At 52.6% G+C, this 26,509-nt stretch overlaps 1 protein-coding gene and 1 long non-coding RNA gene across 8 annotated transcripts; one reads left to right on the plus strand and one right to left on the minus strand.

Moving 5' to 3' along the window:
• Window positions 1-1,972: 1,972 nt before the first annotated feature.
• Window positions 1,973-20,483, minus strand: Kctd15 (potassium channel tetramerisation domain containing 15). Of its 7 annotated transcripts, none has more exons than NM_001360818.1 (7): window positions 20,254-20,483; window positions 17,558-17,656; window positions 15,721-15,813; window positions 14,930-15,105; window positions 9,812-9,956; window positions 6,782-7,087; window positions 1,973-5,423 (listed from the first exon to the last, which is right to left on the minus strand). In NM_001360818.1, exons 3-7 carry the CDS (start codon window positions 15,784-15,786, stop codon window positions 5,265-5,267), a joined length of 852 nt encoding a protein of 283 aa, NP_001347747.1. In that variant the 5' UTR covers window positions 15,787-15,813; window positions 17,558-17,656; window positions 20,254-20,483; the 3' UTR covers window positions 1,973-5,264. The 7 variants fall into 7 exon arrangements, with proteins under 7 accessions (NP_001347747.1, NP_001347749.1, NP_666300.1 ...); NM_001360820.1 differs by lacking the exon at window positions 20,254-20,483 and adding an exon at window positions 19,221-19,372; XM_006539902.4 differs by lacking the exon at window positions 20,254-20,483 and adding an exon at window positions 20,137-20,199 and having other exon boundaries at window positions 3,976-5,423.
• Window positions 20,484-24,918: 4,435 nt separating this feature from the next.
• Gm12781 lies at window positions 24,919-26,176 on the plus strand. Its single transcript, XR_391247.4, has 2 exons — window positions 24,919-25,147; window positions 25,278-26,176. It is a non-coding gene; the product is annotated as a predicted gene 12781 (long non-coding RNA).
• The last annotated feature ends 333 nt before the right edge of the window (window positions 26,177-26,509 follow it).

Below are 26,509 nucleotides of genomic sequence, written 5' to 3' on the forward strand. Positions count from 1 at the left end.
TGCTGTGGTCCAAATGGCTGCGTTATATAGGGACCAGGCTTGGGGGAGGAAGAGGAAGCTCAGACCCTCGTAGGTCTGGGGTAGGGGGTCAGGTAAGAAGTGCTGGGAAGGGGCCACAGGTACTGAGCGAGACTTGTCGTAGGTCTCTTTGAGACCTAACAGGAGATAGGTGCATCTTGTGTGGCTTGGAGTATCCTTCTGAGGCACTGCAAGTAGCTACCTGTCTCCAGAGTCAGGATGGGCAGTGTGATGAGTTAGAACCATCTGGGCAGACAGACATTGCTAAGGAACACATGGGGGATGTCTGTGGCCTCTGTTGAAGGCCACATCAGTCTTCACTTGGTTGGGGGTTTGGTGGTCTGTATCCCTGGTTCTCAAAGGCTTGTTCACACACACACACACACACACACACACACACACACACACACACTCTACACTCACACACACACACACACACACACACAGAGGCACTCTACACACTCTTCCTCCCACATACACTCACACACACACACATACACTCTCATACACACACTCATGCACAGACATCCATATACACACACATATAAGCACCCTCTCTCACACACAAACACATACACACTCTCCCCCCCCACATACACTCACACACACACTCACATACTCTCTGTGTATGTGACATTCTCACACACACACAGACATTCACACACACTCAGATATTCATACATATTCACACACACATAGACATTCTCACACACATACTCAGATATTCATACATATACACAAGCACCTTCTCTCTCACATACACACATATACTCATACACACACTCTCATACACACACACTCAAACATTCACATACACACACTCTCACACACACACTCACACAGACATTCACATACACACAAGCACCCTCTCTCTCACACACTCACACATAACACTCTCTCTCACACACTCAGATATTCATACATATACACAAGCACCTTCTCTCTCACATACACACACATATACACACTCATACACACACACTCACACATTCACATACACAAGCACCCTCTCTCACACACACATTCACACATATACACGCTCTCTCACACACACACACCCTCACACACATTCACATATATACACTCTCTCTCTCTTACACACACACACACACACACAGATATTCATACATATACACAAGCACACTCTCACACACACACTCATACACTCTCATACATTCTCTCTCTCACACACACACTCACTCTCTCTCACACACAATCATACATATACACTCTCTCTCACACACACACTCTCTCTCTCACACGCACACAGTTACTTCTCCCACCACTGTGTCCTGGCAGAAGCACCTTAGGGAGGGTTATTTTGGCTCACAGTGGGCACAATCCATCATGGCCAGAGAGGCCTGGCAGCAGGGGCAGTGGGAGGTGATCACGTGACAAGGCACCATGTCCTTAAAGTCCCTTCTACAAGTAACAGTTCCAACAGTTTGACCAGTTGGGCCCAAGTACTCAAATGTTTGTAGGAGGGCTGGTGAGATGGCTCATTGGTTAAGATCACTGACTGCTCTTCCAGAGGTCCTGAGTTCAATTCTAGCAAACACATGGTGGCTCCCAACCATCTGTAATGGGATCCAATGCCCTCCCTCTTCTGGTGTGTCTGAAGAGAGCAATGGTGTACTCATATACATAAAATAAATAAATCTTTTAAAAAACCGTTTGGAGACCTTTGCATTCATACCAACAGGCATAAAAGTTCTCATAGCCCTGGAGTCTAAGGCTGGGGTCTGGGAAAGGGACCAGAAATGTTCACTCGCAGTGACACCTGCCAGCAGGACACACACTGGGTGTCGGCAGACTCCACAGCCGCTGAAGGCCCAACTCTCACCAGGATCCTTGGCTCAGGAGTCCTGGCATTTGAACACAGACTCCATATTCAAGGTTCTGTAGAACCCAAGCCTTCCAGCCTCAGAGGGCTGAACACAACACAGAGGAGTTATCATTTATAAAATATCTTTTATTGTTTCTAAGGAACACAATCAAGTCATAGCTTTTTTAAAAAACTCACTTTCCAAAAGGTATTACTAATGTTGTGAACTGGCTTTGAGTTCATGCACGGGGCAGTGGTGGGGCCACCTGCTGTATCTTTCCCTGGTTCTGGACTGCAGAGGTCTGGTGGGAGGCCGTGCGATCCCAGCTCTCCGTCCAGTTGCTTATAGAGAATAATTAGTTCTGAGGTTTACAAGGGAGCTGTGAGAGTAATGCTGGTATTTCATGGAGAGACTCTGGCGAAATGTTCAGTCTCTATGCTTTAAGGAGAGTACATAGATCATTTAGAAGGGTATTTTGACAGGATCACCGCAGGAGCACAGCATTTCCCTGGAAATTCAGACGCTTTGGTTGTTGTAAAAAAAATCGTGTTTGCTTGTCTGTTTTTGTTACTTTGTTTGGGGAGTGAGGAGGGATAGTAGAGTTGAACCTACGTCCTTGGGCACACCCAGCCCCCTTTTACCTTTTAAGACAAGCTCTAAGTTCCCTAGGCTGACCTTCAACTTGTGATCCTCCTGTCCCAAGTCTCCTAGGTAGAGCTCCAAACCTGTGTGAAATTATGCTTCTTGGCTAGGTAGCTGAGGATGGCCTTGAACTCCTGATTTTCCTGCATTCCCCTCCCACCTGCTGGGATTTCAGGAGTACCCACCACACCCTGCTGCAACTTCTTGTACAAAAAGATGGCTTGAAAGAACTACAGAATCTCCACCCCTCAGGACTCACGCTAGCTGTTATGCCAGGGGGAAAAAAAAATCCAGACACACACAGCATTAGGTGTTTCCACAAGGTTTCCCTGCTAACAAACACAACCCTTTTCCTCCTCTCAGATACCTGCCTGATGCCAAAATGCAGATGTGCCAGCTGTGGGCATGCTGCTAAGCAGAGAAGCCTAACAAGTTTGACCAGCAAATTAGATTCTACACTGGGATGGCAGCTCTGTGGCCATGTAGGGTGCTGGCCTGTACTCCCAAGCTCTGTGGCTGGTGGCCCTTGACAGGCATGTAATTTTTTTTTTTTTTTTTTAACTCAAAGTCCTGAATGATTGAGCCCACGAGGACTCAAACATACAGGACTTTGAGAAAAAAAAAAAATTAAAACGCTCATTAAAACCCGGGGCCTCTCTGACATGTCCTAACTCCTTCCCTGGAAGGGGACATCACGCAATTCAGTTTGCACGCTGGCTGCACAGCCTCTGTCTCTTGGCTGGCCCGAGCTTCTCATACCATTGTGTACGTGTGTCGGGGTTTAAAGGGAGCAAGTTAGATATGGCAAACAGATGGAAATCCCAGGACTTGGGAGTCTCAGGTCAATCAGGAGTACACAGTGAGTTCCAGGCCAGCCTGGATTCACAGTAAGTTCTCAAGAAAAACAGATGTCAAGGAGAAGGAGGAAGAGGAGGAGGAGGAGGAGGAAGAGGAGGAGGAAGAGGAGGAGGAGGAAGAGGAGGAGGAGGAAGAGGAGGAGGAGGAAGAGGAGGAGGAGCAGGAGCAGGAGGAGGAGGAGGAGGAGGAGGAAAAGGAGGAGGAGGAAGAAGAGGAGGAGGAGGAGCAGGAGGAGCAGGAGCAGGAGGAGGAAAAGGAGGAGGAGGAAGAGGAGGAAGAGGAGGAGGAGGAGGAGGAGGAGGAACATCACCTCAGTTCCAGCTAAAATACATGTGAAAATCCAAGACACTTGTGCCTGGTCTGAAACCAGAAGAAACGTGCTTACCTCTCAGTTTTGCATCTGGTTAGGGGCTAAGAATAAGAATTCTGAATCCCTGTAGCCCAGGGAGGATGTGCAGAAGTAATGAAAACACCCAAATGCTGTAATAAGAGCAGGATTGTGACCCTGTGCCTCCCACGGACGGATGCTCCTTCCTCGATTTGACCCACAAGAACCAAGGAAGGAAACTGCCCCCCAACCCTCTCTGCCAGAAGTCAAGTGCGGGAATCTGGCTGCAGCTTCTGCACAGGACGGAGCCTCAGTCTTTTGCTTTATAGCGTTCTTTATGGCATGAACCGGGAACGCGGTGTGTTCACACAAACACAGAACAATTGTACATCAGCATCTTTACAATATTAAAGGAGTCATATACAAGTCTACAGGCGTTATACACAAGGGGGTGCCGGCCAGGGCACCCCATCTGTCAGTTCTTTGCGGTTCCTCCACTTGGGAGGAGCTAAGGGAGATGTGACAAGGCCAGGGTATCCATCTTTTGGCCCTGTCGTCTGGGAGAAGAGCAGATCTGTGAGGACCTCTCAGGACCAGTCCTTGTTGGAAATCTGGGGTTAAGAGCACTAGGTAAGCTTGGGTCTGGGTCTTACAGACAGGCTAGTTTAGGACATTTCATTAACACTTGGTGTGCATATGAATGGGGAAACTGGCGCTAGGGTGGAGGGTGGTTCCCTGAGCTGGGGACCCAGAGAGTGATGCTGACAGATGGGTCCCTTGGTAGAAGGGCCCATTCCTGAGATAAGCTGTGGCCCCCATGCTGACTGGGTGGGCGGAGACTTCTCCAAGAACCCCCAGATGTGAGCACAGTCAGTCGGGATTGGAAGCCCCTGGGCATTAACAGGTCAGGTGTGCACCAAGTGCAGTCTGGGACACAGGTGGCAGCAGAGTATCTCAGATAAAAGTCACAGAGTCACAAAGCCCCCATTGCCCTCTTCCCCACTGCCCTGCCCCTAGAGGACTCTGTTCCACGTCCTGTAGCACCCGCCACCTCACATCTGTCCCCACAGACCCAGCTCAGCAGGCACCTGGGCCCCGAATGCCGGCAGCCCATCCTTTGCAAGGCTTGCTGAACAGTTGGACTGAGAACTGAGCACCAGGTAAAAGCAGCGATGGATGGTCCTCCTTAGCCTTGCCGACCTGTGCAGCGAGACAGTTAGTACTGTTTTAAATACTGTAGAAAAATATGTCTGCCAAGTGTGGAGGAGAAACAGCTGCTCTGGAGTGACTGGCCCAGCAGAGGACGCTATACCAGGCCGAGGAGCAGGAGGGCTGGGAGGCTGGCAGCACAGTTGCAGCAGGAGCAGCAGGTCACATCAACCAGGTCACATCAACCCCAGGTCACATCAACAGTCCTTCCGTGGACACGCCTCCGCACCTGGCATTCCCAGGGGTGAGTGCAGACCCTCCGATCCCGCCCCCAGTCTTGTGCCCACTGTGAAGCACAAACAGGCAGAACTCCTCAGCGCTATTTCCATGTCCCTGGGGTTGCCCCAGGACTGAGGGGTCTTAGGTGGGCACCGAGGCAGCGCCTAGTCCAGGGGCTCCTGCTTTATCCGGACAGCAGTTGGGGTAGGCTGTGGTCGCCGCTCTTCCCGGCAAAGAACATATTCGCTGAACTGGGAAGAGTCCACACCACCCCCGCAGGATGCGGCCACGCTGAACCCTCTCTGAAACAGCCTTTCTAGGACCTGCAGGGGAAGAATAAGGGGTCAGCAATTGCCCAGCCACCAGAGTTTGCCTGGCCTGGTGGGCAGTTGGGCGCCAGACAGAGCAAGTCACCTTCTGATGAGTCCCAGTGACAAAGTTCCTAGCTGTACCACCAGCTGGAGTCTACCCTAGGAGGGACAGGCGCAGTAAGGCCCAGGGGCCCCTCAACTTATCCACCCAGCATGGGACTCTGATATTCCACCCAGGCTACTCCCCAAAACCTTGGGGGTGGGGGTGCACAACAGAGAAGTACGGAAGGCAAAGGGGTTATCTAGGGTGTGTCCCACCCCATCTTCACACACACATAGCCCCAGGCGCCCCCTCTCTCAATCTCCTGCTCCATAATGGAAAGCCCCTGCCCCCTAGCCTCAGGGTAACCACCTGCTTCCTGGATCTGAGTCCCAGATGGTTTGAAGCCTGAGGGCTCATCAGCTCAAAGGACTTCTAGGTGGAGGGAAAGAGGGGGAGCCCTCTCGGAGTACGCATCTCTGTGGGCCTACATGGCCCCCTGAATTAATGTCTCTAGGAAGGTGGGACTGGTCTTATATTGGTGTCCTGTAACTAGTCAACTCTTACCAGTAGCCTTCAGGAAGTGGGGAGGGGGGTTTCCCTAAAGGGTCTTTTCTGTCCTAACCCCCAAAATCTAAGTGTTTCTGAGTCAGGAAAAAGCTTTCAGAAATAGGGTTATTACATCATTTTGGTTTCCAAGTTCTTATTCTCCTCCTCCCTGGTAGAGCCAGTTCAGAGACTCTCTGAACAGGAGGATATGGGGGTGCAACCTGTAACCCCAGGACTTGGGAGGCTGAGGCAGGAGGAGCTAAAATTTGCACCTGGCCCGGGTTACACTTAAGACCCAGAAAGACAGAGAAGTCTCAGAAAGAAAGAAGAGCTCTGGGCGGCTGTAGCCAGCCAGTGGCCCTGGGGCCAGCCTCATAGGAAGGCTCCCTGCCTTTCCTGGTGCCTGGGTTTAATTTGAATCCAAAGTCAGCCTCTGCATGCTAAATGAAGCATGTTCTGTTGAAAATACTCTGGGCCATTTTTTTTTTTTATAGAACATCCTTTTAGGGGAAAAAGAAAAGTACAGATCAATTTTTTTAAGTCCAGCCCCCAGGCACGATCATTTAATTATGAGCAAGGCATAAATTATGCATCGACACATTGTTGCCTTTTCTGTATGGGTTTCGTCCATTCCATTCTGGGACTATCTCTCCTCGCCCTCACACGCTCTCTTGCTCTCTTGCTCTCTTGCTCTCTCTCTCTCTCTCTCTCTCTCTCTCCCCCCCCCCGCCCCCTCTCCCCCATCCCAGGATCCCCTGGGGTGGCAGCCCAGGGCCCTCACCTGCACTGAGTTGAGTCTACAGTAGCCGTTGAGAGGGAAACGGATGACGTGTGTGGGGTCCTGGTTCCAGCCAGCATTGACAGAGTTGCACATGACGTCTCCAGTCTCCGGGAAGACCTCCTCAATGAGGGCCTTCTCACCACTGAGTGCGATCCGTTCACCCAAGTCAGGGGTGACCCGTACCACCAGGCAGTCGCAGGCCCGGCTGCGACGTCTTTGCTCTTGGTCTTGCTGCCAGCGCTCCAGCTCACGCACCATGGGCTGCAGCTGGTAGTACCTTGCCTCCTCATACAGCAGGTTGAAGTCCTGTCAGCAAACACAGAGTGTCAGGGAAGCAGGCAGCAGTCCGTCTTGGTGACTCATCCCGTCCCCAGTGGGGCCCCTTCCCTCTACACAGACGTCATAACTCCCAGGACACAATGTGGACGAGGGTGGGCATGTCCACTGTAGAGGTAACAACTCCAACTCCAATGGCTGGCCCCCAAACATAAAGAATATAAACGTAAAGAACATAAAGAGAAGGCTGGGGTGCATCTGTTGAGACTCTCTTCCCGGATCTTCACATGGATGGCAAAGAGAGACGTCACAGAAAGAGATAGAAGCTGCCGGGCAGTGGTGGCACACGCTTTTAATCCCAGTACTTGGGAGGCAGAGCAGGCAGATCTGTGAGTTCGAGGCCAGCCTGGTCTTACACAGTGAGTTCCAGGGTAGCTATGGTTACAAGGAGAAACCCTGTCTCTGATAAAAAAACAAAAAAAGAAGAGAGAGAGAGAAACAGAGAGAGGAAAGGAAGGAGGGAGGGAGGGAGGGAGGGAGGGAGGGAGGAGGCAGAAGGAGCTGGAAGCTAAGCCAGAGGGGCAGGAGTCAGACATACACTGCTCTCCTGAAAAATCTCCTCAGAGAAGACAGACATCAACCTGGCTTGAGGCCACTGTGCCCTTGCCCAGCTCCCAGGCAGACCTTCATGAAATCCATTTCAGCCACAAGGCCTATGAGCCTGATACTGGCCTGCCCTGGGCCAGCTTCCCTCTTTACAATGAATATAAACACTGGACCCTGGGAAGCACTGTGAGGAATAAAGGACAGATCTGCTGAGTTCTTGTCCCTGACCCAACAGGTAGAGAACACAACAAGGTCCCCGGGACTTGCTACTCCTCACCAAGCAGCCCACTCACAACCACTGTCCCTCAGACCCTGATACCAGCCCTGTGCCCACCAGTGCCAGCCCCAGTTTTAAATGGCCTGTGCCAATGGTTCATGGGGCAGGCTTAGTGCATAGACACATGGTGACCCTGAGGCTCCTGAAGGAGGGGCAGGGAAGGCCGGCTCTCAAAGCACAGCTCACCCTAGAAGCCCAATGTGCTTCTGTTTGTTGGCCCCAAAGGCCCAGACTCCTAACCTATCTTCCACGCCCGTCATGAGCTGTGACCATAAAGACTCCTCCATCCCTGGTTTCTGCTCTTCCAGCTCTCAGCAGCTCCTAGAGTTTCATGTGACATCTTTACACCTAATCTTTCCCCACAGCCTAGAATGTTTTACTTAACTGATTTAGGGCTCAAACTACTAGCTGGGCACACCCTCCTGGCCTGATTAACCGCACTCTCAGCCTTTGTGCCCTCTTCTACACGTTAGTCTCTGCCTTGCCCCCAGCAAACCAGAAACACGGTGACATATGTAATCCAGCCTCCCGTCCCCGCCCCTGTTCCCTGCTTCACTCACACAAGAGCCAGCATGATCCAGTTTGCAAACCTGATCTTTCTTTCCCTATTCTCAGCGGTGCCAAATGCTGAACCACCCACCAAGATCCAGGTAGCACAGCAGCCTCCCCCTCCCCCTTCCTTTCCTGGTCCTCAAGCCCCAGGCTCCAGACCTCCTCTCCAGAGCCATTCCAGACCCTCACCAGGCTCCTCACACTAGCTCCAGTCATTCTTCCTCCAGCCCCTAAAGCAACACTGTTTCTTTCAAACCCAGCCAGGCCAGGTTTTACCATCATTTGACTAGTACTTTGGGTTTTTTTTCTTTGTTTGTTTGTTTATTTGTTTTTGTTTCTTTGTTTTGAGAACTGGTCTCACTATGCAGTTCTGGCTGGCCTGGAACTCCCTATGTAGACCAGGCTGGCTTCAAACTCACAAAGATCTAGCCAGGTTTTACCTCCTGGGCTGGGATTGAAGGCCATCACACTTGCTGATGCCCCCCACCCCACCCCCTTTCTTGGGAAATAGTGTCTTACTCTGTAGGGCAGTCTAGCCTACAGTATTCAGCAATCCCCCCGCCTCGATCTCGGAAGGCCTGGGATAAAGGTAGATCCACCACAGCAGGCACACGCTATTTCTGAACTACCAGCCCCATGAAATTCAGACGCCACCTCTATTTTCTTGACTGGAAGGGGCAAAGCCTATGGCTTCCTCCTGTGTAGGTCTATTTTCAGACCAAACTCAGTTGTTGCCATTTAGTAACTAGGCTGGATGAAAAAGGGCCCTAGGGCTGCTGGTGCAGTGGTCGCTGCAGGAAGCCTCAAAGCAGGGAAGCACAAAGACAGACAGACATTTGCCAGCAAGAGCCAGGCCTGAGTTTAAGTCCTAGGATTTCAGTGGGGCTCAGCACCAAGGCAGGATGACAGGGAGCTACATCAGCCACCTAAGACAAGCTCACCCTGAGTCCTGGGAGTAACGTTTGTTTAAAGGGTGACCACCTGGGCTCTCAAGGGTTTTCCCCACTGCAGACTGCCAACAAGGAACAGACACTAGGACCTCTAACGACTCTATTCCAGCGCACAGCAGTCCTTAAGCACAACCAACATCAACCTGGAGTAAAGTGCCAAAGCTTAATTGTTGTTACACCCTGATAAATACGCTGAAGATGTGAGAAAGCAAAACGAGTTTAGAAAAACTGATTTAGCCCTCGGCTTCATCGGTTAACTTTTTTGCAGTTGCCATGACAACCTTGGGTCCATTTATTAAGTCACAGCGTCCCCTGTGTAATGCCATGACACAGGCACAGCGCAGGGGGTGCCGCCGGCTGCGGACTTACCTTGAAGTCATCTGGAAGCAGCAGTTTTGACGTCCGCAGGAAACTCAGTATGTAGCGGAAAATCTCCCCATCGCGGTCGATGAAATAATGTTGCTTGAGACTGTCTAGGACAATGGGCTCCGTGCCGTTGAAGAGACGGCTTATTCTGGGAGAGACAGGCAAGATGGGGCTATGGGCAGGGTAGGGGCTGTGTTTAACCTGCCCTGCCCACAGTCCTTAGGGTCACTCAGCTGGAGTGACAAGAGGCCATGGGTGGGTAACTTAGAGACCTTGTCAAGCCTCACAGGTCAGCACACACACACATATATGGCAGATGGGTCATCTACACACACACACACACACACACACACACACACACACACACCACTAGGGTCCTTGTGCCATACACTCCAGCTATATTCAGAAGCCACAGCTAAGGGACATATCCAGCTATGTCTGTTGGCCCACTGATACCTACCCCTATCCACAGAGGAGGAACCTGGCCTTAGACCCCAGGGTAGTGCTTCCTGAAGTGGCAGCATTTGTTTTTTTGCTAAGTGTGGTACAGGCTAAGCTATCTCAAGCTAATCTAGATAATCAGGCCCGGAAAACCGAGATAAGACACAGACAGTCACAGAAACCAGCTGGTCCGAGCTGAAAACACACACCCCCATGTCAGAAAGACATGCCCAACAAACCATGTGTCGACCACCCAGCCCTCCGGCCCCTAGCCACACGCCTCCTGCTAAAAGTATGTCAGCCAACCAAGTCTCTGGGGACACACACCTCCTCACCTAAGCCACATTAACCAACATCACACACAGAGCCCATTCAGGTAACAGGCACAGGGTCACAGTCTCAGGCAGACCCAGGCAGTGACACTTGCCAGCTAACACAGAGACTCGGAGACATGAACTCACAAATGCCCCATAGCTGTTCACATGAGGACCCACAGGGAAGAGACATCAAGAGGAAGTGTGTATTTGCATGTGGACTACTGCTGGCACACAAACCCCAAAGCCTGGTCATGTGGCCCAAGCCTGGGTCAGGTATTCATACCCATCACAGTTTCTGCATACCAGGCAAGAGACAGGCTGGCGGTGGGAATGAACACAATTACCTAGAAAGACAGTGCTACAAGATGACACAGGGCCTGTGGGAAGGCCTTAGGGGAGTCCCTGATGCCTCCCCCTATCCACAGAGGAGGAACCTGGCCTTAGACCCCAGGGTAGTGCCTCCTGAAGTGGCAGCATTTGTTTTTTTGCTAAGTGTTGTGCAGGCTAAGCTATCTCAAGCTAATCTAGATAATCAGAAGCCCCTAAATGGGTTGGGAGCAGCTAAGACCCTAGCTTGGGACTTGCCCTTCAGTAGCTGGTTGACATCGAGCCTGGAAGAACTATTTCTGAGAGCACCTTGGAGAACCGGGGTAACGAGGAGATAAGGAGACTTACTAGCCTGGCCTGCACAAGCGAGATGAGTCCAATCCTTTCACTCTGCCTGCACCAACAACCCGCCTCCTTCCAAGAACCCTCTTCCTGTCCCTGTTCCTACAGCCACCCACTCCCTGCTTAGTCCAAGTCGGCCACTCCAGTCACAGTCGTGCATACCCAGAGCATGACAATTGCCAGGAGCTGAGAGGTTTGGACCCCCGATCCCTCTTCTTAGTTATTGCCAATCCACACCATCCTGTGTTCTCATGGCCGTGCCATTGCTTGTTCTCATCCTGGGGACACAGCCCAGCTTGTCCCAGGAGGGCAGTATAAATGGCAAGGCTGCCTGACGGACGGGAGTGAGCAGGTCAGAGCCTGTGGTTAGGGGTGTGGAGGCCTGAGCCTGAAGAACCAGAGGTACAACTGACAAATGTAACTCCTCAGGGCTCCGGAGGCTGCTGGTGACAATGTCTTCCCCAGGACACAGGGAAGGGCAAATCCAAGGGTCCCTCCACACCAGGCTGTGCTCTCTCTCTCTCTCTCTCTCTCTCTCTCTCTCTCTCTCTCTCTCTCTGTCTCTCTGCCTCTCTCTCTCTCTGGCTGGGGTATGTGACACTCCTCTGCATGTAGGCTACCCTGACCAGTCAATCAACGAGAACTCAGGATTCCACTGCCTGGTGACCCTATCCCTGCTGAAAACAAGGCCTTGAGTTCCATAGCTCACTAGAGACCAGGCCCAGAAAAACTTGAACATTCAGCTGTGGGGGTGTGAGGGGAATGGGCACCCATAATCCTGAGACACAGGTGTGACTCGGCCAGAAGATCAAGTGCCAGGACAGGGAGCTGGGGGTCCACATCGGGCTCTAGCAAGAAAGAGGTCATAGCCACACACAAAGGTGAGTCAGCAAATTCAACACCTCAGCCTTCCTGGGAACTCTCGTGCCACCCTTCCCCGGCCGAGTTCAAACGTTCTGTTCTGTGTGGCAAGCAAAATGCTGGGTCTGGCTGGGTTCCAAACTGCTCTGACGTCAGAGCTGGCTGAGACTCCTGAGCGTCCTGTCAGTCTGGAGGATTCCCGGTCCACCAACAGTGCAAGGCTGGTTGGGTTCTAGGCTGTCTACTGAGCCAAGATGAGCAAGTTCTAGATCCTTCCATGGTATGGTGTCTGTTCTGGGACTAATGGCACCTCCTCTTAGGACAGAGGCCTTTGGTGGTCCCAGCAACCAAGCCTTACAGAGGGCCAGGCTGCAGGAGCATTTTGGACAGTCACCATGAGGAAACCCTGAGCATCTCACAGGGTCTCGTGAGTAAGTTCCTATGTGACCTCCTGAGTTCTGTTGGTAGCTTCATATGGTGGGAACCACCTCTAGGCCAGCCCTCTCGCTCAGGGAGCACATGAGATATGAGGAGCCGACTTTGGAGGTTCCCTGTGGCAGCCGGGACCTGTGTGAAGCACCATCGAGCCACTTGTCCTGACGTATAGAGGCTGCCACCATTCCCCTCCACTCTAGCCCTTCCTTTAAAGCGCTAACTGACTTCCTGAACGGTTTAGCGCTCAGTTCTATTAGTTCTGGGTCACTTGGCCATCTTCATGTGCTGCTCCCGTGCCAGCAGCAACTAGGGGACACCCAATGAACAACACACAGAGGAAGGCCATCCAAGAGTCCACTCTCAACCTCAGGCTATCGTCTCAGGCTGAACCTGAGGAAGCACCCAGCACCAGGCCCACAGGATCTAAGGCACCTCGATCAGCTAAGAGCTGGAGATTGGGGTGCAAGGATATGAGCTTGGGGATCTTGCAATGCTTCCTGGGAGGGGGGGAGTTGTTGGGGGTGGGAACAGTGCCAGCATCTGGAGCTGTCTCCATTGGTAACCTTAGCACTCTTACGCCTCCGTCTGCACAGTCAGTGATACATCTTTTGCAGAATTGTAATAATCCACTTCAAAAAAATGGGGGGTGAGGGGTGGGAGGGGATGGGACCGTAAGTGGCGCTTCACAACAGCTGTGTAGCTCCCCGATGAACCCTTGTCTCTGCTATCACAGAGGCCGCCCTAGCCCTCGCTCTAGGCCTCGGCTTCAGGCCTGGTGAACACCTCTGCCGAATCAGGTAGAAAGACAGAGTCACCCTGCATCTGGCTCAGGTGAAGCCCACAGAGTGCTACCCCTTCTGGGCACACCTGTCCCGTGGTGGGCGCCACATGTCACATCACAGGGCCAAGTGTTCAGCTCCCCAGAGGAAGACTATCACCCACTCTACAGCAGGTTGGTAAGCATGGGCAATCCACACTGTGGAACAGGGAGGGCACATGCTCCTCAGTCCCCAAAAGCCACTACAGGGACACAAGGGAAGGGAGGATTCCCCTCCCTGCCCACCACGTCCAGGGGGCGGCTGCTGCAGGAAAGCGAATGTCAGGTTTCAGAAAACACTCTTCCAAGAAGGTTGTGGGCAAAGATTTTTAGGGATTTCACTCACAAACATCGTCAGCCGGTTAAGGGATGATCTATCTCACACAACTCAGGAACGCCGCAGAAGGCAAAACTGAAATTAAATGAACAGAATCCATCTCGTAGCCTAGACAGGGGCTCTGCAAGCAAGCATGCGGCCAATGAGGAGTACAGCCTTCTGGCTCCTGCCCCACCAAAACTCCAAGTTCATAAGGACCCCTGCACCTAGACTCTGGGCTGCTATTATCTGGACCACACACAAAATCTCCTTCCCCCATTCCCTTCTCCAGGGGCACTTCCATAAGGATAAAGGCCCTGCCCAGACATCTCTGCACAGCAATCCTCTAGGCTCTGAATCTACCCTGGCTGAGCATCCATCCTGGTGATGAGCCCTCAGTATCTAGGGGATTAATTAATTCCTCTTCTTACTTTAAATGTATGAAAGAGAGGTGATGCCTAGCAGGCCTGCCCTCCCGCTGGCCAATGCTGCTTGTTGCTGCACCACCCCAGGAGCAAGCAGCATGAGCCTAGCAAGCTGCAATGCAGTGTCACCTGTAGGAGATGCTCACAGAGACACAGCCCACCCCCACGTGTCTTGCTGCCGGCTGCCGCGCCAAGGTGTGTCCTTGGGAAGTAAATCCATGAGAAGTAAGAGTCATCGAGCTACTGGTTACCAGCACCATGCCACTAAGGGTCTCTCCTGGGCAGAGTCTGTAAGTCCTCTATCAGAGTCCCGGCTGCAGATAGCTTTGTGTACATTACAGGGTGTCGAACTCATACCGCGTTCTACATGTTGAAAATATCCCCGACTGTCCTGCCATTGCTAATTCATCGCCACGCCCTCCAGCTCCAAAAGAAAGCCCGCTCCTAGCACTTAGGATCAAATGGTGGCCGCCCAGACAAAGGAGGGTGCAATTGCAGCTGACACTCTATGCTTTTCCCCAAGGGTAAGAACTGGAAATAGGAACGACCATGTCCACCCACACCTGACTCCTGGGTGTCACTCTATTAAGACTCCCCAGCCAGCTGTTGGCCAGGCTCACGTGGGACTGGATCTGCCATAGAGGTCAGGAACTCCATGTTATGCCACAAAGGCTATCAGCGTAGGGTCAAAAGCCACTGTCAGAAGTGGCCTTCCACAAGCAAGCAGTCTCTCAAACAGTCAAGAGCATCAGGGAGCGACAGGCCTTGGTTTCATACTCTAATGGTATCCTATGGATACCTGGGCTTCACACTGCCCGACACTGAGAGCAGAGATCTTACCTGGAGTCAGGGTACTTGGTGAGTGTGGCCAGGCTGCTCGTATACATGTGACCTCCCACATCGATGTGCACGGGTGCGTTGGCTTTGGTGAGCTGAGCTGGCAGTGGGATCCCCTGGGCAGCCAGGGGAGACACAGGCGACCGGGTGAGTGACAGCCGGGACATATTTCCTCCCTCCTAGAGATCGAAATACATAGGAAAACAAGGGTTCCTAAACAGCCTTTATTTCGAAATGTGATCAAATATTTAATCAGATCACTTCTTCTGGTGCCTGATCACATATTCAGCTGACAAATTATGGCCACCACTGTAATTAAGTGTGTTTGCATCATTTTCTTCAAAGTACTGGGGGTGGGAGGAGGATGCTTATTAGCAATAAGAAATCAAGAAAAAAAATTTTTTTCAAGGTGTCAGCCTCCAGGGGCATAAAACAAACTGCAAAATTCTAATTAAAGGTCGCGGGCTTATGTGTTAGATGTGAAATATCCCCTGACAAACGAATCACCAATTTGTGAATTGGGATTCAGGGGTTTTTTGCAAGTTTGTCTCAGTAACGAGACACCTCTAAATTAGTGACTTCCTCAGCACCTAAGGCGCTGAGCTTTATACATGTAGTAAATTTCACATCAAATTAAGAGCATTTTCGTTTCAAAAAAAATACATAATCATACAGACAGTCAATACCCATCTCTTATGTACTGAGTCTCAGAAGACCTGCAGCTAGTGAGCAGGTACCCTAGAAAAGAGCAAAGAGGGGCCGAGGGGCCAACCCAGCCCACCACGCAAGCTCACCGCCGTGCCGCTGCTGCCGTGTGCGTTAAGCGAGGACCCGCTCGGCCGCTCCTTGCGGTGAGGCATCTAGGCTTCCATCCCTGCCCAGAGTATCTGTAGGAAGCAGTGACTTATTTCTCAGCCGCCACCAATGAGTTCTACAAAGATGCTGTCTGGGACCCCATGTATATATACCAAGCAGCTTCCCCAGATCCCACCAAACCTCCAGGCCCCAGTATAACATCTCTCTCTCTCTCTTACACACACACACACACACACCCCTCCATACCCCTAAGCAGACCTCCAGACCACAGCATAGCCTCTCTCTCTCTCTCTCTCTCTCTCTCTCACACACACACACACACACACACACACACACACACACACACACACACACACGTTTTCTAGGCAGTTCCATGTCTGCTAATTTGGCTAATGACAGCCTAAAACATATGCTCGCCATTATTGCCCTGCAATGTTTCAGAACAAATCTGATTTCTTTGGTATTTTGACTTAGAGCCGTGTTACCAAGCGTGTCTCCTCTTGCATCAGTGGAGAGAACCTTGGGGCGGGGGTGGGGGGGTGGGGGTGGGGGTGCCGCTCCCCTCAGTTGGCTGGGGAGCCTAGGATCTCTCACCACCCAGTGAAGAAGACGCAGTTTGTATAGGACACCTCTTTCCACAGAAGCCAGGGCACAGAGATGCAGGAGCATCACTGGGAAGCCACCAGTCACCTAGAGCTTCCACGGCAGGCAGACAGGACCTGTCTTTGTTTGCCTACTCTGCACCTCCCTGCTTCTCCAATAGACCCCCAGAATGGTGCTGCCTGGGCCTAATGTATTCCAGACCCCCTCAGGATCACAGGCCCTTGAGGCATTGAGAGCTGGCCAGACAGCAATCAGCAAATGGGCTTTCTCCCCTCCTCCCCAGAGCTACTCAGGGACTTTCCTATGTGCCACAGACACCTGAAATAAAATTGTGCCTCAGTCCCCAGAAGCTACCCTGGGGGCTTTTCAGGGGGCCCCTGAAGAAGGGGTGGGGAAGGGCGGGTTTCTAGCTACCCCTTTCACTGGCTCCGGGTTGTCTCCAAGGGCAATAGAGGAACACACACACACACACACACACACACAGACACACACGCACATGCACACACTGACACACAGACACACACACTGACACACACATACACACAGACACACACATACACACAGACATACACACACAGAGAGACATGGAAAGGGGAGGAGGGAAGTCTACAAACATAACCTGGACTTCTCTGACACAGATTTAACCCTTATGTGTCAAAACTACATGCTATCCTGGGTACCCACATGGTGCTTTTTCTGTTAAACTTCTAGATCTCTGTCTTAACATTCAGCATGCAATGATAAAACATGGTCTGAGGTACATAGACTGAACCGATTCAATGGAAGGTAAGTGTCTCCCCTCCTATGATTTGCTTCACCTCTCCGCTGCCCTGGGAAGTTCTCTGACCTGAGACTGTTTGGGGGTGAGGGAGGGTGTTCTATCCTCCTGGAAGAGTTGGGTGGCTGTTCAGTCCCCTGCTTTGGACATCCCAGGTCATTTACCTCAAGGAAGTTTTTGAAAAACCAAAGCGGACCCAAGGGATGGGTTATCCAGTCCTGGGAGGGGGGGTGGGGGTGGGGGAGAGGATGCCATAAAGGAACACCCACTGAAGGTCAACAGAGATAGAATTCCCACCCAAATTCTACCAAAGCACCACATTTTTCCACTACCAGGACCCAACTCAGATGTGACAAGTAGCATCAAGCGCCCATCTACCAAGCTGCCCCAGCCTGCCCTCAGCCTGTTTCTCACAACACAAACCAGAAACTCACCATTGGAAGCCCCAGGCCTTAAGCCTTGACCCGAATCTCCACTGCTCCCTCTGCCAAACGCATCTGTGGTGGACCACGACCCTTCTTCCCAGAACACTGCTGAGATCACAAACATAGACGTGCAATTGATAAGAGACACAAGTTCCCTGCACCAAACACCAGGACCCAGACGCGGCTGAGGCTTGGCCAAGCCGCCTGTTGCAGGGACCTCAGCGGGTTTGCAAACTGGCCCAGCATTGACCCGCTTCTCCAAGCTGTGGTGGGAGACCCCGGTCCCGCGCCCACCCGCAGCCGAGCCCCGCCCGCCCGAGCAGAGGGAAGTGAGCAGAATGCCACGCTCATTTACACACAAAATGATTTTGTGTCCCATTGTGCTCGCAGTTGTTCAGCTCTCTGGGGGTGATTAAACTGGCTGAGCTGCGGCAGCTTGAGACGATTTCACTAAATCGCTTCTTCGTGAAGTCGCTTCTTTTGCTAAGCTGTTATCTTAACCATAAAAGGTAAACAGAAGGCGCCTCTCCAGTTCCCTTCAGCTCTTACGCCCAGGGCGCTTGCCCGAGGCAGCAGTGCCAGGGGCCTGCAGGACTGTCCAGGGGTGGAACGGGAGGGACGCAGCGGGCCACCTGGTGCGCGCCAGCGGGGCCGCAAAGCCAGCCGGCCGGTGTGAACTTCGGGGCTACAGGATCCGCTGGGCCGAACCTCCGGCCCCGCGGGCGGGGTGGCCAAGGTACCCGAAGGGCCCAGCGAAGAAGGGGTGGGAGTGCGGTGGGGGGCGGAGACAAAGTTAAATCAAGAGGCAGACACTTCAAGACCACAGATGGGAAGCTCGCCTAATTAAGGACGTAAAAGCGCTTTTGTTCTCAAAGTTTATTGTTGCCGGGATTTAAAAAAAATTAATTGAAACTAATGCTGTTATTCACTCGCGCAGTTAAATTCCTTCATGCACATTTGAGACACGGAGTGAAAACTTGAAGGTTTATCTTTCTACAGTCGGGGGCTTCTCGAGGGAGGGTAGAGAGGTGCTACTGTGACGCGAGAGTGGGAGAATGAGGGTGTTCGCATCCAGATGAGGGGGTGCGTGTGGGCAGTGGAAATCTAGAGACCGCGGTCCGGTCTTGGGGCGGCGCGTTCCCCGCCCCACATCCTTCCTGAGCTTGGAACCACCACCAGTGCGTCTAGCATGAGACTCGTAGGGTGGGCGTCAGAGAACGCACATCTGTCCCGTTAGAGACTTTTTTCTTTTCTATAAATTGGGCGCCAACCCGGTCCTGTGAGCCCCGAAAGCCCAGCTGCATGGAGCCGGTTTCAGACTCAGGAAAGTCATCAGCTCTGCAGGGCACTCGAGCCCATACTGGAACCAGAGTGCGGAGGACCTGGACGCATATTCCGCACAGCAGGATGATCAGAGCCCGGCCGAGTGGGGAGGGTCCACCCGCGGCTAGGACCAGCCCACGTGGGCACCCCCCCGCCCCGTGCGCGCCAGGCCTTTGTGCTGGGCGCCCCCACGCCGCCAGCCCCTGCGCTCAGCAGAGGGACAAAGCAGCCGCCCCCCCGCCCCCAGCCTAGGTCCCGGCCCGGGGCCGAGTGACTTTCTCGGAATTGCAGCCACTTTGGGAACCAGGGGTGTGCGGCACTGAGCGGTGGCCGCCCGTGCTGGGCTTACCTCGGAGCCGGAGCAGTGGATCGGGCACCGGCGCAGCCCCCGCCCCCCGCAGCCGCCGGTGTCGGGCGCCCGGCGCAGCCCCGTCGCCTAGCGCTCGATGCGCGCGGGTCGCTCCGGTCTCGTCCTGGAGTTACTTTCTCTCTCGCCCCCAACCCTCCCCCCACCCACCCCTCCCGCCCCGGCCCCCGCTCCGCGCGGCCCCTCGCGGCGCGCCGCGCCGGGGCCTCCCCTCCCCGCCCTCCCCTCGCCTCCTCCCTCTTCGCCGCGGCCGCCGCCGCCTCCTTTTCGCGCAGCTCTCCGGCTGCCCTCCCGCCGCTCCCACCTCTTCTCCTCCCTCTCTCTCCAGCGGCCTCCCCCGATGGCTGGAGGGGAGAAAATAGCCCCCCAAAACCAGCCGGTAGCCTGTGCGCCTCGCCGCGGCCCAGCCCGGATTGCAAAGGGCAGCGATCCGGTTCCAAATTACCCCGGCGCGGCGAGCGCGAGCGGGCGCGCGCGGGCGACTCCTGGCTCGGGGCTCGGCTGCGCCTCGGGGCAGAGGATTAGAGTCGCAATTAGCTCCGCGCGCCCGCGCCTGCCGCGCTCCGCGACAAAAAAAAAATGCACCGTTCCCCACCGCCACCACTTCCTTCCCACCTCGCGATCCCCACCCGTGGGTCCCGGAGCCCCGTGCCTGGGTGCCAGGGGGCTGGACCAGTACCCTTCCGGGAGCGCTGCGCCCGAGCCCCGCGCCCTCTGCGCCCCAGCCCCCCGCCGTCCGGCCACGCGGCGCCCGGGCCTCCTCCGGGCTCGAGGAGGGGGCGGGGGAGAGGCTGATTTTAATCATTGTCATTTCATCTGATGTAATATTTCCCCGGGCGCTTTCAGCTGGGCATAAATTTTCGACTCCCAAATAAGTAACACAGGGCACGTTTCTCACATTTCTCGACTCCTCGGTTACAAAGAGGAGAGAAGCAGCCGCCGCCGCGGCGCCCCGGGGCTGAGGGCGGGACTTGGTGTGGGGAGGGGAGAGAAACTGGGCTGCCAGGCGGCTTACCTCCCTCTCTCCCTCCCTCTCTCCCCGGGTCTCGGCCCCGGCTGCCCCTCTCCCGGGGAGCAGCGCCGGCCGTGACGTCTGCGGACACGCGGTGGCCACCGCGGGGGAGGGGAGCGCGGGGCACCCGGCCCGTCGCCTGCGGCCACTCGCGCCATTTCCTGGACGAGCGCGGCGCGATGGAGACGGCGGCGGCCAAAGGTCCCTGCGGCGCGGAGGCCTGCACCCAGAATGCCCCTAGCTGCTCCCCCGCTGCCCCTTCCTCCTCCTCCTCCTTCCCTTGCGCCCCGCCCGTCCCTCCTCCTCGACCATTTCTCGGCTCCTAGGAAACGGATCGCGGCCGGTGCGCTTTGCCCAGACTGCGCCCCCGCCTGGTTCCCGGGACTCCCGGGCCAAAGGCAGGCTTTCGGCTAGGAAGGCGGGTGCGCTTCGGCCGGGAGCAGCGGCGCGGGCCCCCCTTTACAGACTCCGGCCGGGCCTGGGCGCCCTCTACTGGCCAAACTCCTGGGGGTGCTCTCGAGGCCAGACGGGAACACTGGAGAAAGATAATGGGGGTGGGGGCTTGGGGAGAGGACCCAGTCTCCCCTTATTCAGGGGACCTCTAGTGCGGAGAGAGCATCCGTCCGCGCGTCTGTAACTTCACGCGGGAATAAGAAACTTTCCTCCTGAGGGAGTTATTTATTTATTTATTTATTATCTCAAACTACTGGAGAAGGGGGAAATTTTCTCATTAAAGTTACATCCCCGCAGTTAGTTCAATTACTTGATATATGCAGAAGATGTTGTAAATTTATAGATTTAAATAGCTTACAAAGATGCCGCAGGCCCCATCAGTTAATTTCCTTAATTTATGGATTTTAAGCTGCTCCTAGAACAGAAAGGGGCCCGCGAAGTAGGTCAGGGATCTGTGCTGTGGGGGCCCATGGTCGCCCACGTTTGCTTCCCAGGCTCTGAAACCACCCTGGACTAGCTCCCAGCTTTGCTTAAACAGTGCTACTCTTCTGGTGAGCATGCAGGTGAGGGAGGTCCTGTTCGGCTGGATGGTCTGCTCAGTTCTTTGCTGGCTTCCCCAGGCTTTGGACAGCTCAAGGTAGTAGAACTTAGAAACAGTAAACCCCCCCAGTGTTGAAAAAGCTGACCCTTAGAATGAGGTGAAAAGCACTTTGCAAGAATGGTGACCTCAGTAGAGCAAGCTGCTATGTGAATGCCCTCAGCTTCAGAGAGAAAACCTTTCCTAGGCTTTGAAACAGGGAGAGCCAGGAGAGTATGCTAGGCTCACTTGAGGAGTGACGCTCTGAAAACTGCTTGTCACCGCCCGACGGGCCTCAGTACCCCCTCTCTTCTTGTCACCTGCATGGCTGTGGGTGAGTCTTTGTTTTGTGTTCAATACGGGTGAATACATACATATAAATTCATACTTAAAAGATTGGAATAAACTCAACTGTTTTAGGAAGCCACATGGCAATGTGATTAGGACTGGTATTCATGATTTAACATTTCTTTTCCCTCTAGATGAAGTTTCTAAGATTCACAAGGCACATGTCAAGGACGGGTGTATAAATGGATTTTTATTTATTCACAACTCCACGACTAATTGCTTCCCCTTGCCTCAAGGCCACGAGATTGGTTTTAATATGACACTTCAAAAGTATTCATAGAACTCCAGAGATAGCAAGTGTCATTGTTTAAGAGACAAATCTCACCGTGATACTGCTGACCCTGAAAAATAGCAGGTTTCACTTTATTTTAAATTCCCACATGTTTCTTTTTTTTTTTTAAGTTCCACTTGATACCAACTATATTAAAAATGCACAATTTAATCAGAACAAGGGCTGACCATTTTGAAGGACCTTTATTTCCTTGATGCTCCCGGTCTTTGTCTCCACCGTCTATCGTCTCTCATCGAATGGCTGAGCTCTGTGTGCGTCACGAAGGGTAAGCTTCGGTCTGAGTTTTGTCTCAGGTGTTTTAAAAGTTCCTGGCTAAGGCTGGAGAGATGGCTCACTAGTTGTGGCCATATGCTCCTCCTGCAGGAATTCAGTTCTCAGCACCCACACAGCAGCTTACAACTGCCTGTAACTCCAGCTCCAGAGGACCCAACATTCTCTTCTGGCCTCCGAGGGCATCTGCACCCCCCCCCCCCGCCCCCATGCATATCCAAGAATAAAATAAAGCTTTTTTTCTTTTTTAAGTTTCTAGCTAAATGTCAACTACCTCTTACACCAAGAGAAATTGGCATAGCCCACAATAGGTGTTTAGTGGTCTGTCGTATCCAATGCAGCAGGGGTACGTTTTTAAATTGAGAATATGTAATCAGGATGGAAACAGGCCGAGACATCTTGTGGACTATATCTTTCATTACTACAGTCCAAGTGACGAAACTGGATGAATCTAGGCAGAATGTGCATCGTTTAGATTTGATTAGTGCTGAAGTTGCCACAGCCTACAAGGGGATCCAGATCTGTGCTCCATTTAGGTTTCTGCTCCAACCAGAGCAGTCCTGTTAGCTGCAGGATGCAAATCTATCTGCTAGTGAAGTGAGGAGGTTGAAGCCTGTAATCATAGCATTCGGAAGGCTGAGGGAGGCGGCTCGTGAGTTCTGGGCCAGACTGAGGCTTGAGAGCCTAACTGGAACAACAGCCCCCCAAACAGGCCCGTAGTTAGAAAGAGGGAATGAATCTTAAATAAGATGAGTTTGCCTACTTCAGCATTCTTAGGAATGCTAGGACTGGACAACAGATGAATAGACTGAGGGTCCTTTCATCCTGGTAGAAGAAGGGATAAGAGCATGGAGGGTAATTGGATAGAGATGGCTCTTCTCCAGCTTGAGACTTCCAGGGGTCGAGGGGAGGGTCAATTTAGACTTGTCTATGTTTGTATCCATCTCAAGACTAAGAGAGGTCACCTCTGTATACTACAAAGGAACCAGACTGGCCCGGAGTGCCCAGATTGAGTGTTCCTAGTACGGAGGAAGCAGAGGCAGAATTCAAGGCTAGCCTGGGCCACAGAGTGCTACCCTATCTCCAACATGCTAGAGGTGGTAAACCATGTTTGTAATCTCAGCGCTTCAGAGGCAGAGGTAGGAGGAGGAGTTCAAAGCCAGCCTCGGCTACATAGTGGATTTAAGACCTGGTCTCAAGCCGGGCAGTGGTGGCACACACCTTTAGTCCCAGAACTTGGGAGACAGAGGCAGACAGATTTCTGAGTTTGAAGCCAGTCTGGTCTACAGAGTGAGTTCCAGGACAGCCAGAGCTACACAGAGAAACCCTGTCTCAGAAAAAAAAAAAAAAAAAAAAAGACCTGGTCTCAGAAAGTAAATACCAAAACAAGAAAGCTTCACGCCTACCTAGACACCCTTAGACAAAGAAAAATTATTCCAATGACCCCTACAGCATTCCCTGTCACACCGTACTGCCCCCAAATGGGGCAATAAGCTTTGAACAACCAGACTTACCTCCTAGGTTGGGGCCCCTTTATTGGGAGTGAAATGAATATTGGGCCAAATTGGGCTCAGTTTAGGGGGAAAGGAGAATGGTTTTGTGCTCAGGGTTGGAGTCTGTAAGAGTTTGTGAGGTGTTGCCCAAAACCCCGACCAGGTAGCAAAATAGAAGCTAAACCTGTGGAGAAAGCTAAAGCCTGGCACACAGATCATGCCTGGGCTACCAGGACTCACGAGGTTGAAGCCAGCCTGGGCTGCGTAATGAGCCCTGTCTTAAGAAATGTTTAAAACTTTAGGGCTGGAGAGATGGCTCAGCAGATAAAAGCACTGGCTGCTCTTGTAGATGGCTGGACAGAGATTGACTCCTAGATTGACTCCTAAGGAAATCAGCACCTTCTAGGGGACTCTTGGATCCACTATCACTCAACACATACAGATGTGTCTTTTTATATGATTTGAGGGGAAAAATGGGAGCGGGGACAAGGTCTTATACATAGCTCTGGCTGGCCTGGAACCCTCTGTGAAGACCAAGCCCAAGCTACAGAAATCAAACTGCCTCTGCCTCCCAAGTACTGAGTTTAAAGGCATGCCCTACCATGCCTAGCCTGATATTTAATTTTAAAGAAGTTCCTCGAGCCCAAGCCGGAGATGGCTTAACCCACCTTTCACCCACACCCTCAGGGGAAAAGGCTCAGAGGTGGGGGTGGTCAGGTAGAATGTGGCTACTTCCAGGTAACCAAACCAGGCCACCAGCCTCAGGCGCTCCACCTGGGTTCTTCTCCAGGCTCATTCCAGTCTAGGGAGCTGCTTCAGTGAAGCCTACAGAACCTCCTAGCAATCCCTCCAGGCATGGGGGGTGGGGCTGCTCCCTCTTAACTGAGGAAAACAGGCTAGTGGATTACTACACAGACTCTGGCTTGGCATTGGTAGGAGACCCAAGGGCCACCAAGGGTCAAGCATGTTTTGTGCAGCAAACTGGGGATGGGGGTGGGGCAGGTGTGCGTGTGTGTGTGTGTGTGTGTGTGTGTGTGTGTGTGTGTGTGTGTGTTGTGAGGCTCGATCTCTGGGATCCTGTCAGCAGACCACAGGCTCAGCACTTGGGTCCTGTTACTAAGTGCCTTTGTGTGGCTACTAGTGACCCATCGGGTCTCATAGGACACAGGGTTCTGTTGACACTTTTGCAAGAGTCCCAGGGAGTTTTTCCCAGGAAGAGTTACAGGTCACGAGGAAAGTGACCTTTGGTCTCCCAGTTCTGCCCCAGGCTCTTTTCCAGGACAGAAGCCTCTCTGGACAGCCTTCTTTCTCTTCTCAGGCAATTCCTTCTCCTTGGGTTTGTTTTGGAGCCTGAGTGGGGAGCGTGTCTACCTGAGTCGCCTTGGGCACGCTCTCTCCTGTCTTCACATGTGATGTAGGAACAGTGAAAGACCTTAGCTCATGGGAAGGCTGGGAAAATCCGAGGTAAGGACAGTCAGCAAAGACTGTTGCTTTGGCTCAGCCTAGGTGGAATGCTCAGGACATGATGAGTTTTTAAGTGATGATTGACAGAGAACTGGGATGTGGCTCAGTGGCGGTGTGCTTTCATTCCCAGCATCAAACATGATGACAGCGATAACCACCAGGATGGTGATGACGACAACAACGATGACGGTGGTGATGATGATGACGACGATGACGATGACGACGACGATGACGATGATGGTAGTGGTGCTGGCAACAACCCTTTTCAAATGACCCTTGGACCAGCTCTGACCAAGCCTGGGTTGTGCTGTCATCCTTCCTGCCCACCTGCAGGAGGCATAGTGGATCATGGGAAGGTCGGGCCAGTTTGGGTAGAACAGCCCCTGGATTCTAGAGTTGGGGCTTACAGCTTTGTGACTGTATAATTAAGATGAACATGTAGACCTTAAGGGGGAGACTGCAAATTTTACCTAAGGTTTAAAGATAAAATACAGGGATTCAGAAAATGTCCTACTTGCTTTGGGCTTTAACTTTGAGGCAAGATTATAAAGTATCCTGGGGTTCTCTGTCCTTAGGATCCAGGAGGCAAAGGGCCGGACAGCTCCAGGAAGGAGTCCCCAAGGGCATGAAGGTCTTCGGAGTTCTTCTTCCTTCTCCTCTTCCTCCTCTTCCTTCTTTTCATTTTCTTCTTCCTCCTCCTCCTCTTCTTCCTCCTCTTCCTCCTCCCCTCCTTCTCATCCTCTTTTTGCTTTTCTGTCTTCTCAATAAACGCCTTTAAAGACATTGGGAGGGGTGTGGACAGCAGGAATATTCACCAAATGCTGCATGCAGGTACTGAGGTTTCAGGGACATTTAACAAAACCATTTGTTGTTGGACTTTGTTTTATTTTTGTGAGACAGGGTTTCTCTGTGTAGCCCTGACTATCCTGGAACTCCCTCTGTAGACCAGGCTGGCCTGGAGATCATGATGTCTCCTGGCCGGGCCTCTGACTCCTGAGTGCTGAGATTAAAGGTTTGCGCCAACACTCCCCAGCTTAGCCCCTTTTTATATATTTTTATTATAAGTAGATACAATAAACCTCAATAAAATGTACAAAAAAGGAAATACGGCCTGGTTCCTCTTCCCAGAGGGACGGTGCCAACACTTCAGTTTGCCCACCCAGCCTTTTCCTAAGTGTGTACACACAGTGTGCTCCTGGACCCTCTGTCACCCAGACTCACCCAGATGTGCACACAAGAATATGTGAGCGCATAGGCATAGAGAATTAAAACTCGCCGGGCAGTGGTGGAGCATGCCTTTAATCCTAGCCCTTGGGAGGCAGAGGCAGGTGGATTTCTGAGTTTGAGGCAGCCTGGTCTACA

This window comes from Mus musculus, chromosome 7 (assembly GCF_000001635.26).
Source record: "Mus musculus strain C57BL/6J chromosome 7, GRCm38.p6 C57BL/6J".
NCBI lineage: Eukaryota > Metazoa > Chordata > Mammalia > Rodentia > Muridae > Mus > Mus musculus.